Here is an 18,339-nt window from a genome sequence, read left to right on the forward strand (position 1 = left end):
GTTGTAGATTCAGCCAGTCCCATCAAAGGCACAACCCTCCCCCCACCCCCACCCACAGCACCACCATCAATATCTCCAAAAGGCGGTGTTTCAAGAAGGCAGCATCCATCAATAATGACTTTGGCCACCTGGGATGTATTCTCTTCCCATTGCTACTATCAGGGAGGAGATACTGGAGCCTGGAGATTCACATTGAACTTTTCAGGAATAGCTTCCTCCTCTCCACCATCAGATTTCTGAGCGGTGCATGAACCCATGAACACTACCTAGCTATTTGTCCTTCACTTCATTTATGTACCTGTCTATCTATTCATGTATTTATTGACTGATTGCAACTTATAGTAATATTTTACAGTATGTCTTGCACTGTACTGCTGCCACAGAACAACACATTTCAAAACATATGTCAATGATAATAAACTTAATTCTAATCTTGATTCTGAGAGAGAAAGGGACAGAGGGGAGGCAGATTTACTACTTTGATTACAATTCTTCCTGGTCTATCTTTTGTTTGAATGCCCTTTTTCACCATGCACCATTTAATCCCCCCTGCCTTCCATACAATTACAGATGTTTGTGTTCGCCCGGTTCTGCTTGGGAATGTCAAAGGAGAAAACTAATTGAAAGAAAAACACAGAGCAGGGAATAACGTGTATGCACCATTTTTACTTTAAGTGAGGCGTATACGTATGATATACAGCTGTCCCCTGCTTTTCGAACATTTTCTTTACAAAACCTCACTGTTATGGAAGACCTACATTAGTTACCTGTTTTCGCTAACAGAAGGTGTTTTCACTGTTACGAAAAAAGGCAGCGTGTGCCCCGAGCAGCCAAGCTCCTCCTCCGGAACTGCATTCTAGCCGGCATTGCTTAAACACATGCATGTGACCATCTGTGCTTTACGTCCATTTATTTTGAGCATCCGTTAGTAAGATGAGTTCTAAGGTATCGGAAAAGCCTAAAAGAGCTCGTAAGGGTGTTACACTTAGCCTAAGACTAGACATAATCGTGGTGAACGAAGTAAGGACAAAGTAAGTTTGGCTTGTGGAAGCTGACGAAGATGATGTTGAAGAGGTTTTGGCATCCCATGACCAAGAACTGATAGATGAAGAGCTGATGCAATTGTAAGAGGAAAGGATAACAATCAAAACCGAATGCAGTAGCAAACAGACTGAAAGTGAAGTCGTCCAGGAACGAAAGTGAAGCAACTGCGTGAGATTTTCACTGCAATTGACAGCAATGATTGCAGAAAAATACGACTTTAATTTTGAAAGGGTACGTAGGTTTAGGGCATATTTGCAGGATGGTTTGAGTGCTTACAAAGAACTGTATGATAGAAAAATGCACAAGGCTAAGCAGTCAAGCATACTATCATTTTTCAAGCCTTCCACATCAGCCACAGCAGACAGTGAACCTCGACTTTCGACATCGAGGCAGGCGAACATAGAAGAAGATGACCTGCCTGCCCTAATGGAAACATACGATGATAAGATGACATCCCGGTGTCCCGCCACCCCAACCTCCAGGCCGCGGAGCGATACTTTGCCACGAAGAATGCAGCGGTGCAGCGGTAGCCGGGATGCACCCAGCACATCTTTAAGAAAAAAAGCCAAAAAAAACAAGCTAGTTAATTACGTGTCGGGCGGCACCTAATTAATTAGCTTGTTTATTTCAGCTTTTTCCTTAAAGGTGTGCTGGGTGCGTCCCGGCTACCGCTGCACCACTGGATTTTTCGCATAGCGGGACCACTGCACCATCCCAACCTCCAACAACTCAGCCTAACACACCATCATCAGTGTGCTCGGTGCTGTCTTCCCGATTCCAGTAAGTGATTCTACACTGTACATACATTATTTCTGCTTTATATAGGCTGTGTATTTTTATGTGTTACTTGGTATAATTTGGCAGCTTCATAGCTTAAAGGTTACTGGAGAGAGTGTTACTGCCGAGAGCGCTTGCGTGAGATTTTCGCTATGGTGGACAGTGCGGCAATGATTGTAAAAAAGTATTTCTACTTTATATAGGCTATGTATTTATCATATCATTCCTGCTTTTACTACACATTACAGTTATTTTAGGTTTTATGTGTTATTTGGCATGATTTGGTATGTTATTTTTTGGGTCTGCGAACGCTCACAAATCTTTCCCTTATAAATAAATGGTAATTGCTTTTTCATTTTATGACATTCCGGCTTACAAACCATTTCAGGGGAACGCTCTACCTTCGGATGGCAGGGGAAACCTGTAGTGGCATTCTGACATATACCATTCACGTGTTTATACATATAATCTGTACTGAATTATGTGAACACCAAGGAATGCTAATCAAACAATATATTTATAATATTACTAAAATATTACTGAAATATGAAATACACAGCACTCCTCCTGTCTTCTTTCCTTTCTCTGTGAACCAAAAGTCACAGCAGTTTCCAGTCTTTATGTAAAATATTGATCTGAATCTCTGTACTCTTTACCTGTTTTGATATCCCAAAACAGTTTATGGTCATAGATCTATCTTCAATCAATGCACACAGGACATGTTTACTATAGGACTCCTATCCCTCCCTTAAAATATATTCCATAGTAGATTTTCCGATAGATGTTTCATCCACAAGAGATGTTCCATTATTTACTAATGAGAGATGGAAGCCAAACTTTACGAAGAATTGTGGTTAGAGACAAGTTTCAGATCAGTAATTTTCTTCTTCAATTTAAACATCAGATGACAACTCTTTTTCTGAGGTCTTCTAATTATAAACACTTTCCCAATTTTGATGTGTTATCTTCCATTCATTGTCAAGCTATACTCAGGCACCAATGGGCTCCTAATGATTCTGCTGAAGGGATAATGAACACTTGCAGTCAGTGGTAAAAAGTTTCCCTTTAAAAACTAGACATTGTGTTGATAAGATGATTAAAAATTAATTAGTGTATTGGGCTCCAACAGTGTGTAGTCAGCAGGAGCAGTTAGCAAGTTCTACTTCACCTTCAACATAGACTAAACGCAAATTATAATTTCTCAGCACCAATTGATAACCCAATTCCTGGGTCTCCATGACTCATTGCAGAGCTTTATCTTTTGTTTTACCCTACCTTGTTGAGGGTTCCCACTAGAACTATGAGGTTTCATTATTATAAGTTTCACTTAAAAAGCAAGGAATGAGCATTTAACTCATTCGATCTCTCTTCTCGGTGCTGCTGCCTCATTCCAGTACTCTTAATTCCACTTTTACGTTATTTCAGTACTGCAACTCCACATTTCCGTTTGCATAACTTTAGTTTGAACTACAATCTTTATACCATTCTGTTGTTTTGCATTCACTTCTGTATTCATTGCTGTATACAACAGTGTAATTTATTGTTTTTTTTTCTTTTGTATTAGCACATTGTTGTCTTTTGCACATTGGTTGTTTGTCAGCCCTATTGGGTGCAGTCTTTCATTGATTCTATTTTGGTCCTTGGAATTACTGATTATGCCCACAAAATACTAAATCTCAGGATTGTATAAGTTGACATATATGTACTTTGATAATAAATTTACTTTGAATTTTGAACTATGTACCTGTCAAAGTAGCAGGATAGACAGATACTTTATTGATCCCAAAGGAAATTAGTGTCACAATAGCATTACAAGTGCACAATTATAAATATTAGAAGATAAGTAGGAAGAATAAAAAATAAGTTACCCCGAACAGTCTAATAGGAGGGGTTTATTACTTCCCCGGCTATAGGTTGACTCATTATAGAGCCAAATTAGCCTAATAGCCTAAATGGCTTTTAAACACCATGATTGTATCCACATCTACCACTTACTCTCTCTTTTTCCTACTTCCCATCTTTTGACTCCTTAAAATCCATGTCTTTGAATTCAAAGTTCAAAGTAAATTAATTATCAAAGTACATATATGTCACCATATACAACTCTGAGATTCATTTTCTTATGGGCATACTCAATAAATCAATAATAGAATAATAACCATCATGGAATCAATGAAAGACCGCACTAACTAGGACATTCAGCAAGTGTGCAAAAGATAATAGAATGTGCGAATACAAAAAGAAAGAATTAATAAATAAATAAGCTATAAATATTGAGAACATGAGATGAAAAGTCCTTGGAAGTGAATCCATAAGTTGTGATGGAGCAAGTGAAGCTGAGTGAAGTTAGCCCCTTTGGTTTAAGAAGCTGATGGTTGAGGGGTAATAACTGTTCCTGAACCCAGTGCTGAGAGTCCTGAGGCTCCTGTACTTCTTTCCAATTGCAGCAGCAAGAAGAAAGCATGTCCTAGGTAGTGGAGATCCCTGAAGATAGATGCTGCTTTCCTGACATGCTCAATGGTTGAGATGGATTTATCCGTGAAAGACTTGGCTGTATCCACTACTTTTTGTAGGATTTTCCATTCAAGGGCATTGGTGTTTCTATGCCAGGCTCTGATGCAGCCAGTCAATATTCTCTCCACTACACATCTATAGAAGTTTGTCAAAGTCTTCGTTGTCATGCTGAATCTTTACAAATTTCTGAGGAAGTAGAAGCACTGCCATACATTCTTCGTAATTGCACCCACGTGCTGAGTCCAGGACAGGTTCTCTGAAATGCTAACACCAAGGAATTTAAGGTTGTTGACCCTTCCACCTCTGTTCCCCCCGATGAGGACTGGCCCATGGACCTCCGGTTTCCTCCTCCTGAAGTCAATAATCAGCTTCTTGGTCTTGCTGACATTGAGAGAGAGGAAAGGTTAAGGGGGATATGAGCCAAACACAGGCAAATAGGACTCGGTCAGGGAACACTTTGTAATATTGTTCTCAATATTACTTCAATTATTTAATTATATATTATTGCATTTGCATGCTATGTCTTCTTTTGCACATTGGTTCTTTGTCCATTTTTATTTGTGTACAGTTTTTTCATTGATTCCACTATATTTCTTTGGCTCTACTGTGAGTGCCCACAAGAAAATGAATGTTCTATTCAAAGGGTTCAAAGGAAAATCTAAACAAGCCTGATGCATTTTGGAAACAAGTCCTGTGGACTGATGAAGTTAAAATGGAACTTTTTGGCCACAATGAGCAAAGGTATGTTTGGAGAAAAAAAGGTGCAGAATTTCATGAAAAGAACCCCTTTCCAACTGTTAAGCACGGGAGTGAATTGATCATGCTTTGGGCTTGAGTTGCAGCCAGTGACACGGGGAACATTTACTGGTAGAGGGAAGAATGAATTCAATTAAATACTAGCAAATTCTGTAAGCAAACATCACACTGTCTGTAAAAAAGCCGAAGATGAAAAGAGGACGGCTTCTACAACAGGATAATGATCCTAAACACACCTCAAAATCACAATGGACTACCTCAAGAGGCGCAAGCTGAAGGTTTTGCCATGGCCCTCACAGTCCCCCGACCTAAACATCATCGAAAATCTGTGGATAGACCTCAAAAGAGCAGTGCATGCAAGACGGCCCAAGAATCTCACAGAACTAGAAGCCTTTTGCCAGGAAGAATGGGCGAAAACCACCAAACAAGAATTGAAAGACTCATAACTGGCTACAGAAAGCGTTTACAAGCTGTGATACTTGCCAAAGGGGGTGTTACTAAGTACTGACCATGCAGGGTGCCCAAATATTTGCTTCGGGCCCGTTTCCATTTTCGTTATTTTGAAACTGTGAAAGATGGAAATAAAAAAGTTTTTTTGCTTAAAATATTAAAGAAATCTGTCGTCTTTAACTTTATGCCTTTTGGAAATCAGTTCATCTTTTACTCGCTTAGCTATTCACAGTAACAGAAATTTTGACCAGGGGTGCCCAAACTTTTGCATGTCACTGTATGTACTCTGATAGTAAATTTGAACTTTAATCCTTGAATTTTTGTTGGGTCAAAGGACCATTTCTGTGCAAAACTCTAAGATTTTTTCATTTTAATTTTAGGGACAGAATTCCAAACCTCAGGACTGCTTTACCTTGCCTGGATATTTTGATGTAATAGGCCAGCATTTCAGGACATAGGATTGGCCATTTAACCAGCAGAAGATATTTATTCACTCTGAGAGTGTTGAAATTCCCTTCTCCAGTTAAGTTTTGAATCACTTTCTCAGATTTTTTAATGTTAAGGGGAAAGAAAAGACTTTTACAGTATATCATGTTTTTCATAATGTCCCCATATGCTTTACAGTCAATAGGTGCATTACAGACTAATGGATGTGAAAATAATCAGATATCTGACTTAGCATTGTTCGTTCTAGCATTAATATAGTCCTGAACAACTCATTGCAAAGCAGATCCATGGGTTCAGCCTGACAGAACAGATGGGCTTCAGCAAAATGACAATACGGTGGTCCCTTGATGAAACATCAGCCTAAGGTGATGTTTCATAGAGTTGCCTAGTGCAGTGACAGTACATCATGTACATCTTGATGCTGATGTCCATCTTCATTGCAAAATATCGTGACACAAAGAAAGCCATGCAACCCACTGCAAGAGAACACGGCCCATTCAAAGCAACAGACATGAGATAAATCAAAGAATTTGGTTGTAAGTGGTGTGCCTTTCAAATGGGCTACTATGTCCTGGATGGTGTTAAGCTTCTTTGGTGCTGCTGAAGCTGCATTCAGCTGTGTTGTGTTAGATGTTTACTCAGCAGAGACAAGGAACCACTTGAGATGGGTGGCTCGTTCTCAGCTGTCAATTCAAATTTGATTATGGGTAAGCGGTACAGAGTGGATGGAAATGTCATCTGGGCTTGGAAATGCTTCTCACACAGAGAGATTGAGCAATGGACCTTCTGGCCATCCAGTCCATACCAACCATCAACCACCCATTTACATTAATCCCACATTAATCCAATTTATGGCAATGGCTGGAATGGCATCTTCCTGTGCTTTCAGAGTTTAGGAATGTTTGACACTGTAGTCCAGGCTGACAAAGATATTCTTGTGTAAAAGCATGAGAACTGTACTGTAATATTACTTGATCAACATGCCTATATTCTACCACAAACCTACAATGCAGACAAATTACAGCTGCTAATTATAGAAGTTTAACCCAGCGCCATGATTTGACAGTGATATCTGCGTGTTAGGGGTGGACTATTATGCCAAAATAATTAAACAAATGACAACCAATACAGTAAGTGACATAATTTTAAGGTGATTAGGAAATCATTGTGACACAAAGTCAACGAATCTCGGATGGCAGTCTCTGATCGCAAGTGCGGTTCCCCTTTAAAACAGCAGAACGGAGGATGCCATGTTGGTTTAAAAGTTTTTTTTTAAGGAGACAAGAGTTCTACGTTACCACTACTGACTACACCGTTGGTAAATGTAGTCTCTGTAAATAAAATTGATTATCTAAGTGCAAGATTGCTCTACCTGAAGGATATTAGGACCTGTTGTGTTTTTTTTTGCTTCACGGAGTTCAGGATACCCTCCGCCATTCTGGACGCAGTGATACAGCTCTCTGGATTCACAATTCACCGTCAAGACAGGACTGCTCCATCTTTCAAAGGCAGAAGATGTGGAGTATGCTTTATGATCAACTCTTTGTGGTGTACAAATATGGCGGTGCTGTCCCATTTCTGCTCATATGACCTGGAACACCTAGCAATCAAGTGTCCTCCATTTTATCTGCCACCTCAGGCCTGTGTAAAACAGACTCTAGATGAGCTAAGTGACATAATCAACAGGCATGAAACAGCACCTCCTAATGCCTTCCCCGTCATTTTGGGGGATTTTAACCAGGCCATTTTGAAAAAGTCTCTAAATAATTATTTCCAAAATATCACTTGTGGATCCAAAGGAGCTAACGCACTACACCACTTTTAAACTACCATCAAGATTGCTTACCGTGCTATCCCACACCCACACTTTGGAAAGTCTGATCACCTATCTGCATATAGGCAGAGACTGAAGACCACAGCACCAGTAGTAAGGACCAAGAAGGTACGGACAAGGGAGGTGCAGGAGTGCTTACAGGACTGCTATGAGTCAGTAGACTGACTGTACTCAGGGATTTATCTTTGGGTCGAATGAGACATTGATAAATGTCACTGACGTCATTAAAATTTTGTGTGGATGAGTGTGTGTCTATGAGAACATGCATTACATACCCAAGTCAAAAGCCATGGATGAACAAGGAGTTTTGTACCCTGCTGAGGGCTAGCTATGTGGCATTCGAGTCTGGTGATCCAGGACTATACAAGAAGGCCAGGTACGACTTACAGAGGGCTATATCAGGAGCAAAAGAACAATTCCAAACAAGGTTAGAGGTGGAATCGGGCGCACATAAACTCTGGCAGGGTTTGAAGGCCATTACTTCCTACAAAGCAAAACCTATCATCAGGAATGGCAGAGATGCTTCACTCCCAGGTGAACTTAATGCCTTTTATGCATGCTTTGAAAGGGAGAATAAAACTACAGCTATGAAGATCTCTGTCTCGGAGGCTGACGTCATTGTGTTTCAAGAGTATCAATGCTTACATGGCGACAGGCCACAATGAGCTAGGTGGGAGGACTCTGAAAACCTGTGCCTAACAACTGGCAGGTGTATTCAAATTCATTTTCAATCTCTCATTGCTACAGCTGGAAGTTCCCATCTGTTTTAAAAGGGCAACAATTATGTGAATGGACTCATATCTACGGTGAAGAAAAGCTTTGAGAGGCTGGTTATGGCTAGAATTAACTCAGCAAGGACCTGGACCTACTGCAATTTGCCTTTCACTACAGCAGATACAATCTCATTGTCTCTTCATGTGGCCTTGGATCACCTGGACAATACAAATAACAACGTCAGGATGTTATTTATTGACTCCAGCCCAGCGTTTAACATCATCATTTCTACAGGTCTGATCAAAAAAATTCCAAAACCTGGGCCTTTCTATCTCCCTCTGTAAATGGATCCTCAACTTCGTCACCAGGAGAGCACAGTCTGTGTGCATCAGAAATAACATCTCCACCTCGTTGATAATCAACGTGTGCTTAGCCACTGCTCTGCTCTCTCTACACCCATGACTGTGTGGCTAGGCCCAGCTCAAATGCCATCTATAAATTTGTTGACAGAAAGTCAGATGGTGATGAGAAGGCATACGGGAACGAGAAAGATCAGCCAGTTGACTGGAGTTGCCGCAATGACCTTGCACTCAACTTTAGCAAGACAAAAAATTGATTAAAAAAAGATGAAGGAACGCACCAGTCCTGATATACCTGTAGGGATCTGAAGTGGAAAGGGCAAGCAACTTCAAGTACCTGGGTGTCAACATCTCTGGGGTCCATCATGGGCCCAACATATCAATGCAGTTACAAAGAAGGCATGGACAGCAGCTATATTTCACTTGGCGTTCAAGATTTGGTATATCACAAGATTCTACAGATGTACATGGACAGCATTCTAACTGGCTGCATTACCATCTGATATGGGTGGGTAGGGGGCACAGCATGGCTTCGAAATAAGCTGCAGAAAGTTGTAAATTCAGTCAGCTCCATCACAGGCAATAGCCTCCCCAGCTTCCAGGACATCTTCAAGGAGCGATGCCTCAAAAAAGTGGTATCCATCATTAAGGGCCCCCATCACCCAGGGCATGCCTTGATCTCATTGTTACCACCAGGGAGGAGGTACAGGAGCCTGCAAGCACACACTCAATGATTCAGGAACAACTTCTGCCATCAGATTTATGAATGGACATTGAACCCATCAGAACTACCTCATTATCTTTTTTTGCGCTACTTATTTTTTAAAAAACTGTAATTCAGGTTTTAATATTATGTATTGCAATGTACTACTGCCACATAACAACAAATTTCATGACATATGTGGTGATACTAAACCTGATTCTGATTCTGTCCGAATCCCTTCTGCCTGTACAAATTTATTTCCCTCCATTTTCTGCACGTTCATGTGCCAGTCTAAGAGACTCAAGTCCTCTAGCTATCTTTCTCCACTACCATATCTGGCAGGGCAACTGAGGCACACTCCACTCTCTGTGGAAAAAAAACTTGCCCTGCATATCTCCTTTGAATTTACCCTCCCTCATGTTAAATGCACGCTCCCTGCTATCAACGTTTTAATCCTGGGGAAAAGATATTTTCTGTCTACTATACCACAAGACCATAAGATATAGGAGCAGAATTAGGCCATTTGGCCCAATGAGTCTGCTCCACCATTTCATTATAGCTGAATCAATTTTCCTCTCAGCCCCAATCTCCTGCCTTCTCCCCGTATTCCTTCATGCCCTGACTAGTCAAGAATCTATCAGCCGCTTCCTTAAATATACATAAGTACTTGGCCGCCACAGCTGCTTGTGGCAAAGAAATCCACAAATTCACCACCCTCTGGCTAAAGAAATTCCTCCTCATCTCCATTCAAAATGGATGCCCCTCTTTTCTGAGGCTGTGCCCTCTGGTCTTAGACTCTCCTACCACAGGAAACATCTTCTCCACATCCACTCTATCAAGGCCCTTCACCATTCAATAGGTTTCAATGAGGTCACCCCTCATTCTTCTGAGTTCGAGTAAATTTAGGCCCAGAGCCATCAAACTATTCATTCCTGGAATCATTATTGTGAACCTCCTTTGAACCATCTCTAGTTTCAGCACATCCTTTCTAAGATAAGGGACCCAAACCTACTCACAATACTCCAAGTGAAGCCCCACCAGTGCTTTATAAAGTCTCAATATTACACCCTTGTTTTTATATTGTGGCGAGCATTTGGTCTATATTGGCAGATGAGGAAGCTTGTTAAACTCAACAACTGTCTTTTTGTGGCAAACCCAAAATAGACTGGGCACCAGGACCTGGAGAGAGAACCCACTATTTCCATACAGATAGGGTAGGCGACCATCACCCATCCCGGTTACAGTTAGGGCGACCCACAAGTGAATAACTGCATAACCCGAGCTAAAATGTAACAATAAATGAACTGGAACTTCCCACCACAATCCCACAAAAGCATTTTAACACAAAAGCAATAAACAGTGCTGGTCATTAGAAATACAGGGGCAGGCTGTTGACCAGACCTCCCCGCCTCCCGGAGCGTCATACTGCCCCCAACTGAGGGGTCAGCCATCCTTGGGAACCCCAGAGCCCATAACAAAGTCCAAAAGTCCTAGCGGGGGTCGACGCTGCTGCCTGGGGCACTGGGGTGTTCTGGAGCTCCTCCACGGGAGGCCTTGTTTGTGTGAGGCAAGGGACAGGGTGCCCGGAGTGTCGCTTCCTCCCTTCAGCCTCGCTGGGTCAGCGCTGGCCAAGGGCCGACATGGTGCCAGCTGGTCCCAGTGCAACACAACGGCCTTCTGCTACCCAGGCAACTGCACCCGATGTACCACACTGGAGATGCGGTCAAGCACCTCTCCTGGTCCCTGGGCGATAGTCCCTTCCTCCAGGAGGGGAAGCAGACCCATACTGGGGCCCCCACCATGTACTGCTGCATTGGTGCACTGGACTGGTAGCCCGGCCCCTTCTGGGATTTGCAAGTGTTGTGGAGGTGCATGGACAGCTCCACGTCCTGCCTGTACCCAGACCAGTAGAAGCATTCTCGCAGATTGCCCAACGTCTTTGCAACTCCGAAATGACCAGCTCTGTGGCACGGAGTCCCGGGGGGACCACCAGCTGCAGGAGATGTCTATCACTGTCGGACAACAGCAGCCCATTGTGCATCTCCAGTGTCCCCCCACTGCGAGTGTAGAGCTTTGGTCTCTGGATCCAGGACGGAAACCTCTGCCCACATGGCCATCGCCCCATGCTCAGCCATCCCCTCAGCCAGGCCAGCATGGATCACTCTCCTGCTCGCTGAACAGCTGCTGGTCCATGGAGGGGAGGTCTACCTTGTCCCTGGCTGTCACTGTCGCTTGCTCTTGGTTCCTCCGTATTGCGCTGGGCCGCTGAGGGGTGCGCTGCACTGCTGTGGCCGCTGTGAGACCGGTAGTGGTGGTTGCTGCCCCTGCTAGGTCCGGTTCCTGGAGCTGCCCTGCCAGAGAGGCACGGCTTCAGCGCCAAGGTAGAGTGTTGCCCCTGACACATCCGCACAGGGCTCCCCAGCAGGACCGCAGGACCAGGCCAATGATGCAGGACTCCTGGATGCCGGCGAGCCATAGCTCATGCTCCACTGTGATTTTCCTCACTGCCATGTGCAGCCACCTCTTCCCTCTCATTGCCACACAGTTGCCAGAGACCGTAGACAGCTGAGCCGCTGTCATTGTCCACCCAGACGGGGCTGCTCCTGGTCTGTGTTGGGGAGGACACCCGGATGGATGGCAGTGGTAGTTGACCCCGTGTCCACCAACGCATGGCATCTGATGCCCTCCAGCATGCAGTCCATGTATAAGCCTTGCCGCCCCGGCAGCAGAGATTGTTTCGTGGCCCGCGGCGAGGTCGGCGCTGCGCTGGTCGGACCCATCTCCTCTGCCTCGGTGATACAAGCCCGGGCTTGCGGCATGGGGGCGATGCTGGAACACCCTGGGGGGCTAAAATTGCTTCTGCTCTGTCCACCTCAGCCAGCACCTCATCCAGCGATGATGGTGACGTCAGGCAAACGTGTTGCCGAAGGTGCTCCGCGTCAGCGCCTTTACATGCGCCAGGGGTCCGAGGAGTTGAAATGCTCCTCGATTCTCTGGTTGTATATGTGTTTAGCCTGAGAGATTCCCCTCCTCAGCTTGGCCCTGGCTGAGCTGTAAGCCTCCCGGTCTCCAGACCTGAAAGCTGAATCTCTGGCTTTGAGCAGCAGGTGAACTTCTCTGTTCATCCGTGGTTTCTGATGGGAGAAAACTTTTATTTGTTTTTGTGATGTCACTCTATCTACACACTTGTTCATGTGCTCAAGGACAGAGTTGGTATATAAATCAATGTTAATCTGAGAGTCTGTGGTGGCATGGGCAGCAAACTTGCTCCAGTCTGTGTGCTGGAATTGGTGCTGAAGAGCAGAGTCAGCACCCTCCAGCCAGATCTTAGTAGTCTTCATTGTGGGTTTCACACACTTAATGACCGGGCTATACTTAGGAAGCAGAAACAATGAAAGATTGAAGTCCCCCATGACTATTTTGGCATGTATTTTCTATCTCCCATTGCAATTTGTAAGCAATGTCCTTACTACTGTTTGGGGGTCTGTATACAACTCCCATCAGTCTCGTTTTACTCTTGTAGTTCCTTAGTTCTATTGAGGATGACTCAACACCTTCCAACCCTATGTCACCTTTTTCTAATGATTGATTTCATTTTTTACAAATAGAGCAATGACGCCCCCTCATCATTCCTGCCTGTCCTTTCAATACAATGCATATCCTTGGACATTAAGCTCCTAGCTATAACCTTTCAGCCATGATTCAGTGATGCCTACAACATCATACCTGCCAATCTGCAACTGTACTGCAAGTTTATCTCCCTCATTCCCTGTACTGCGCGTATTCAGATACAACACCTTCAGGTCTGTAATCACCATTTTCACTTTTGTGGCATCATAATCACCCTCTTGTTCCCTGACTTTGTCTGAGGTCTTAGCAACATCTGCCTCCACAACCTCTCCACTATCTGTTCTGGAACTCTGGTTACCATCCCCCGCAACTCTAGTTTAAACTCCACCATACAGCATTAACAATCCTTCTCACTAGGATATTAGACCCCCTCCAGTTCAAGTGTAAATCATCCATTCTGTACAGGTCCCTGGAAGAGAGACCGACAATCCAACAATTTTATGCCTTCTACACCAACTCCTTAGCCACATGTTAAACTGTAGAATCTTCCTAGTTCTCGCCTCACTGGCACGTGGCACAGGTAGCAATCCTGAGATCACAACCTTGGAGGTCCTGCACTTTAACTTAGCGCCAACTCCCTGAACCGCCTATGCAGAAGCTCATCACTCATCCTACCCATGTCATTGGTACCTACATGGACCTTGACTTCTGGCTCTACACCCTCCCACTTAAGAATGCTGGTGACTCAATCCAAGTTATCCCAGATCCCGGCACCCAGAAGGCAACATACCATACCATCCAGGAATCTTGTTCTCACCCACAGAACCTCCTGTCCATTCCCCTAACTCACGAATCCCCTATCACCACAACATGCCTCTTCTTCCCATATGAGTCACAGAAGCAGATTCAGTGCCAGAGACCTGACCACTGTGACTTTCCTCTGTGAGGTTATCCCACCTGAGTATCCAAGTGATGTGCCTGTTGTTAAGGGATGTGGTCACTGGGGTACTCTGCACTGGCTCTTTAACCCCTTTCCCCTTCCTGACTGTCACCCTGTTTCCTGTGTCCTGCACCTTGTGTGTAACTACCCCTCTGTACTCTATGTCCTATCTATCACTCTTTCAGCCTCCCGAATGATCCTATTCAATCTATACCTCTCATAATTTTTTAAATCTCTATCCAGTCTCCTGTCAGCTTTAGCTGCTCCAGCGAAAATTCTCCAAGTTTGTCTGAACTCTTCTGGATTACAGCACGTGTTTTCCAATCCAGGCAGTATCCTGATAAACGTCTTCTGTCTGTTCAAGATGTGTATCTCATGTTTGGCTCAGTGTTGACTTTGGGCATACTGTTCTTCAATTTCCTCCAGGCCCAGTCTGATGTGGAAGGAATCATAAATCCTGGGGCTCAGGTTGAGTTGGAACTGGCCAGGTTTAGATTGGGTATTAATGTGGGAAACTCTCAAGAGGCCATTATGCCAACTGCTGCTCTGACCTGTGCCCCATTTCTGAATGAACACAGCCTCCGACCTGAATTATTGATTATCAGAGAAAGAGGGTGGAGACTGGGGAACCATTGTAAGTTTCAGCTGGTGTCTATAACTGAGCTTGAAGTGTGACAGGTGGAGAACAGCTCCAGATGAAATGTAATTCTTGTCAAACAGCCAAGCTTATGTAGTAAAAGGATACATCAGATTACAGTCATAGGCTTTTACACTAGATATTCTTTGTCAACCTTCTGCAGAATCTGAAACTCTTATAAGACAGAAGGAGGCAATTCTGTCCAATGTGCCTGTGCTGGCTCTTCTAGTGAACAATCCAATGATGTGCATCCTACCTTTTCCTTCCTCAGACCTAGAAAAATACCCACTCCCACTGACACTCAAAATCCTCACAGGGGTCAACAGGGTGGATGCTGCCTATAAGGAGGCATTGTACAAGTTTGTTTTGTTTTCCTCTGGAGAAGCAAAAGCTGAGCAGAGACCAGATAAAGGTTCATAAAATTATGAGAGGCATGGATAGGGTAGACAGTTGAAATCTTTCCAAGGTAGAAATGTCAAATAGTCGAGTGTATGTTTTAAAGCAAAAGGAACAAAATTCAAGGGAAAAGTATGTTTTTTTTTTAACAAATTGAGTAGTACGTGCCTGGAACAGATACAATACAATGGTTATTGCTAGACTTGTGAAGTACAAGAAATGAAGGGATGTGGATCATGTACAGAACAAGGGATTAGTTTAATTTGGCATTATGTTTGGCACAGACATTGTGGATGAAGAGCTTGTTCCTATGCTGCACAATTCGATGTTCTGCACTTTTATCCCGGGTTGAAAGCTCAGAACCTGTGGTCACAACCTCAGATATAGGGATAGGTTGTTTCAGACAGAGATATTTCTTCACCCAGAGGATGGTGAATTTCTCTTCCCCAGAGGATTGTGGAGCCTCAGTCACCGAGTCCATTTGAAACAGATGGCAATAGCAACACAAGGGACTGGACATACTGCAATCTAGAGCAAAAAAAAATGAACTGGTGGAGGAAATCAGCAGGTCAGATATGAGGGGTGATTGATAAGTTTGTGGCCTAAGGTAGAAGGAGTCAATTTTAGAAAACCTAGCACATTTATTTTTCCTACATTTACACACTTTGTCCAGCGGTCCTGGAGCACACGGATCCCTTCTTTGTAGAAGTCAGCACCTTGGACCGCCAGAAGTGGTCCACAGCAGGGGTGATTGATAAGTTCGTGGCCTAAGGTAGAAGGAGATGAGTTATTAACTTCAAACTTTCTGCATTTTCACTCAAAGAGTTGAGCTGCATGTGCATGTAACAAGAGCTGTATAACTCATCTCCTTCTAGCTTAGGCCACGAACTTATCAATCACCCCTGCTGTGGACCACCTGGAGGCCCAAGATGCTCTCGTTACATGCACGTGCAGTTCAATTCTTTGAGTGGTAATGCAGCAAGTTTGAAGTTAATAACTCATCTCCTTTTACCTTAGGACACAAACTTATCAATCACCCCTGCTGTGGACCACTTCTACAAAGAAGGGATCCGTATGTGCCACGACAGCTGGACTAAGTGTGTACATGTAAGAGGGGACTATGTTGAAAAATAAATGAGCTAGGTTTTCTAAAATTGACTCCTTCTACCTTAGGCCACAAACTTATCAATCACCCCTCGTAGCTTTTGTGAAGGGAAATGGACAGTCAGTATTACAGGTCGAGACAGCATAATGCCATTAAGGGACAGGAGGGAAGATGTGCTGAATTTTATAAGACAATTGCCTTGCCTCTAACAGGTTCTTATGTTCAGTTCTATTTGCTAAACTGCAGAAAGGACATAAATGCTTTAGAGAGAGTCTACATTGCAGGACATAAAGGCTTTAAAGAGAGTCCACATTGCAGGAAGGACATAAAGGCTTTAGAGAGAGTCCAGAAGTAAAATATGAGAAAGGTTCTCACACAAGGGACTAGGATAGATCGAACAAGCTGGACAGTATTCTTAGCAAACATAGAAGAATAGGGGAAATTTCATGGTAGCATATAATACATTGAGGGGCCTGGACAGAGATGGTAGTGGGGGTCTAGTGAAAGGGTAAAGGACTACAGGAAAGAGATTCACTCTATCTAATGTAGAGAGAATGATACAGAGTTTTAGAATCACACAGCATGATAAAGGTCATCAATGAACTGGTCTATACTGACATAGATCCACATCTAAGCCAGTCCTATTTGCCCGTATTTAGCCCATTTCCCTCGAAACCTTCCCTATTGACGTATCTGTCCAGGTGCCTTTGAAATATTGGTAATAAACCTCCCCTACTCACTCACTCCATAATAAGTTCATTCCATTTACTGATCACTCTCTGGGTAAAAAATTTACCCCTCAAGTTCCAATTAAGTCCTTCCCCTCTTACCATTAGTTCTTGATTCCCCAATCCTGGTAAAAAAAAACTGTGTACTCTCACCCTCTTTACGATCCCCATAATTTTATACACCTCTTATAAGATTACCTCTGTTTCCTACAGCAGAGTGCTCAAATCTAAGTCACCAATGTCGTGTACAAGTAACATGATATCCCTGTTCTTATATCCTGTGCCACCCTATTGAATTGTGTTACCATTTTCAGGAATCTATGGACTTGTAGCTCAGGAGTGGAACAGTATCATGGGTTGAGGGGCCTGTTCCTGTGCTCTATGTTCAGAGCTCCTCCAGTTTCCTTGTGTTTTATTCCAGATTTCCAACATCTGCAGTCATTCATGAATAACTTTCCAGCAGAGAGTTCCACTTACTCCCACCTCCCCGAGTAAAGAAGATTTATTTTAATTCCTGACTGGATTTACCACTGGATGCTAGCAATGAATAACCAATCATCAAGTCCATGGTAAAATATCTGCAACTAGTACTGAGCACAGTGAAAAACAAGGCAGGACAAAGCAGGATACTTTGGCTGAGACAATATATCACAATTGAAGTTGCAATGTTCGTAAATTCCACTGATGGATAGGGAATGAGGTCACCTGTCTTTGGCTCCACCGAGAAGTATGGCTGTCCCTGCAGGATACTGTAGACCACCCTGGCACTGCTTCCATAGGTGGGGTCATCGGCATCAGTGGCTGTCACCTGTATCACTGAGGTTCCTGTTCAGGAATGGAGTGGATCACACATTAGTGAATTCAATACATAATCTTCAACAACTTTATTCCTCATGCACATTTACAGGTATTAGAAACTGTGATCAGTGGGTGTGACATGCAGCAAAAACAACATTCAAACATTATAAAAGATAAAGAATTACATAAAAGTAACATTAGAGGTTAAAGTGCAGATATGAAATAAAATGTGCATAAATATTGCATAGATATCAGCACATACTGTATTTACAATGTAAGCAACATTATAAAGAGTGCATTGAAATGTTAACAATGCAGTGCACTTAATGAAGTAATAGATAAAGAAGGAGGCGTAACTACAACAAGACAAAATCTGCAGATGCTGGAAATCCGAGCAACACACACAAAATGCTGGAGGAACCCAGCAGGCCAGGCAGCATCTGTGGAAAAAAGTATAGTCCACATTTCGGGCCGAAACTTAGGGTTTCAGCCTGAAATGTCGACTGTACTTTTTTCCATAGATGCTGCCTGGCCTGCTGAGTTACTCCAGCAGTTTGTGTGTATGTT

General features: G+C 43.3%; 1 protein-coding gene across 2 annotated transcripts in view; it reads right to left on the bottom strand.

Moving 5' to 3' along the window:
- The window catches only part of cdh7a (cadherin 7a), a 227,043-nt gene that overhangs the window by 104,503 nt on the left and 104,201 nt on the right, over positions 1 to 18,339 (bottom strand). For both annotated transcript variants that reach the window (XM_072258284.1, XM_072258275.1), the window contains exon 4: positions 17,680 to 17,799. In XM_072258284.1, coding sequence (XP_072114385.1) covers positions 17,680 to 17,799 — 120 coding nt within the window. The remainder of the gene's footprint in view (positions 1 to 17,679; positions 17,800 to 18,339) is intronic.

This window comes from Mobula birostris, chromosome 1, assembly GCF_030028105.1.
Source record: "Mobula birostris isolate sMobBir1 chromosome 1, sMobBir1.hap1, whole genome shotgun sequence".
Taxonomy (NCBI): domain Eukaryota; kingdom Metazoa; phylum Chordata; class Chondrichthyes; order Myliobatiformes; family Myliobatidae; genus Mobula; species Mobula birostris.